The following is a 2,271-nucleotide window of genomic DNA, read 5'->3' on the forward strand; positions in this document are numbered from 1 at the left end:
GTCCCTCTGTGTGGGCATGTGAGCATGCACACTGTAGAGTCCCTCCGTGTGGGCATGTGAGCAGGCACACTGTAGAGTCCCTCTGTGTGAGCATGCACACTGTAGAGTCCTACTGTGTGTTCAGGACCAAGGCTGCAGCCAAGCCACCTGGAGCACCATGGGCGAGCAGTACAGCACATGTTGGAGCCACTGTGCATTTGATTCTGAATGAACTTTTGGTCGTCAAATGCTCAGAAACCGTTCCTGCTTCTTTTGTTGTTGCTGGAGCTTCCCCGGCACCCACCCACGTGGGCTGCAACCCTCACTTTAGGAAGCTCCCCCTTAAAGTCACTTGTGAGGATTATGGGTCTTTTAGAACTTGATGCAGTTATTTTGTTGTCCACTTTTGAAAAATACAGAACATTTTAGGCACTTAAGGAAGTATAGTGAAAACCATAACAACTTTATACATTTATTGCTTGGCTCAAGCATTTGAAATATAAATCAATGATGTTTTCCTTTTTAAAAATAACAACAATACCAGTTTAAAGTCCAGGATTTGTATATCCTAGGCCTCTTGTTTTCACCAAGTTTATTTTATCATTTTAATTTTTTTAATTGTCTTAAGGAAACCAGCTGTGTATCACTGGCCACATGTGCATACTGTGAAGAATCTCAGATCAATACTAATTAGCAAATGTGCAAAGTGATTCTAAACAAAGGGTGGCGGGCAAGGCTGGTAACGTCGTGTCTGGCACAGACTCCCTCACTTTCCCTTCGGAGAAAAGTGATTTTCCAAACCTCACTAAAGAGTAAAGAAAAGTGCCACATTACCTGTCCACACTGAGAGCACACAGGTTCAAGACGGTGATGCCCACGGAGGACTTCTGCAGAAAGGGGAACAGCTTGCAGAGAAACACTCCAAAATCATTGTGGTCGAAAGGCCAGCGTCCTGCCAAGAGCTGCAAAGAGGAGATGAGGTAAGAAAACGAGAGGCAAGCCTTGTGCAGCCTGCTCATATACCCAGTGTGAATGTATGACCACACCCCTATCTTTCAAGTCCCCACCCCACTTCTGAATAGGTTTCGTTTATTTATATTTATTTATTTAGCCTTTCTTCTATTTATTACATTTATTGATTGATTGATTGGATATTTTATTTATGTACTTTTCAAATGTTATCTCCTTTCCCTGTTTCCCCTTCAGAAACTCCCCATCCTATTCCCCTTCCCCTGCTTCTAAGAGGGTGCTCCCCTATCCACCCACCCACTCCCACCTCACTGCCCTGACATTCCCCATACACTGGGGCATCGAACCTTCACAGGACCAAGGGCCTCTCCTCCCACTGATGTTGACAAGTTCATCTTCTGCTACATATTCGGCTGGAGCCGTGGGTCCCTCCATGTGTACTCTTTGGTTGTGGTTTAGTCCCTGGGAGCTCTGGGGAGTCTGGCTGATTGATATTGTTGTTCTTCCTATGGAGCTGCAAACCCCTTTAGCTCCTTCAGTCCTTTCTCTAACTCCTCCATTGGGGACCCCATGCTCAGTCCAATGGTTGGCTGCAAGCATCTGCCTCTGTATTTGTCAGGCTCTGGCAGAGCCTCTCAGGAGACAGCTATATCAGGCTTCTGTCAGCAAGCACTTCTTGGCATCCGTAATAGTGTCTGGGTTTGGTGTCTGTATATGGGATGAATCTCTAAATGGGGGTGGGACAATCTCTGGATGGCCTTTCCTTCAGTCTCTGCTCCACTCTTTGTCCCTGTATTTTCTTTAGACAGGAGCTCCTCTGGGTTAAAAATTTGGGGATGAGTGCCTAACCTCTGGATATGGTCTCTACAGGTTCTCCCTCCCCTTTGTTGGTCATTTCAGCTAATCTCATCCCTGTTGAGTACTGGGAGCCTCTTGCTTCCCTGGCATCTGGGATTTGGTGGTGGCTACAGCCAGTACCCCATCTCCCATTGCTACACACTTCCGTTCAAATTCCTGACCCTCTGTATATCATCCCTGTCTTCTCGAATACCTGATCCTGACCCCCTTCCCCCCTTCTCTATTTCTCCCAAGTCTCTCCCACTCTCTGCTTCCCGTGAGTATTTTGTACCCCCTTCTAAGAAGGACTAAAGCATCCACACTTTGGTCTTCCTTCTTCTTGAGCTTCATATGGTCTGTGAATTGTATATTAGGTATTCTGAGTTTTTGGGCTAATATCCACTTATCAGTGACTGCATACCATGTGTGTTCTTTTGTGATTGGGCTACCTCACTCAGAATGATATTTTCTAGTTCCATCCATTTG

General features: G+C 45.9%; 1 protein-coding gene across 2 annotated transcripts in view; it reads right to left on the reverse strand.

The window, feature by feature from the left end:
- Ednra (endothelin receptor type A) overlaps positions 1-2,271 on the reverse strand; it is a 61,576-nt gene that overhangs the window by 26,177 nt on the left and 33,128 nt on the right. For both annotated transcript variants that reach the window (XM_021170016.2, XM_029480906.1), the window contains exon 3: positions 814-941. In XM_021170016.2, coding sequence (XP_021025675.1) covers positions 814-941 — 128 coding nt within the window. The remainder of the gene's footprint in view (positions 1-813; positions 942-2,271) is intronic.

The sequence above is a fragment of the Mus caroli genome, chromosome 8, assembly GCF_900094665.2.
Source record: "Mus caroli chromosome 8, CAROLI_EIJ_v1.1, whole genome shotgun sequence".
Taxonomy (NCBI): Eukaryota; Metazoa; Chordata; class Mammalia; order Rodentia; family Muridae; genus Mus; species Mus caroli.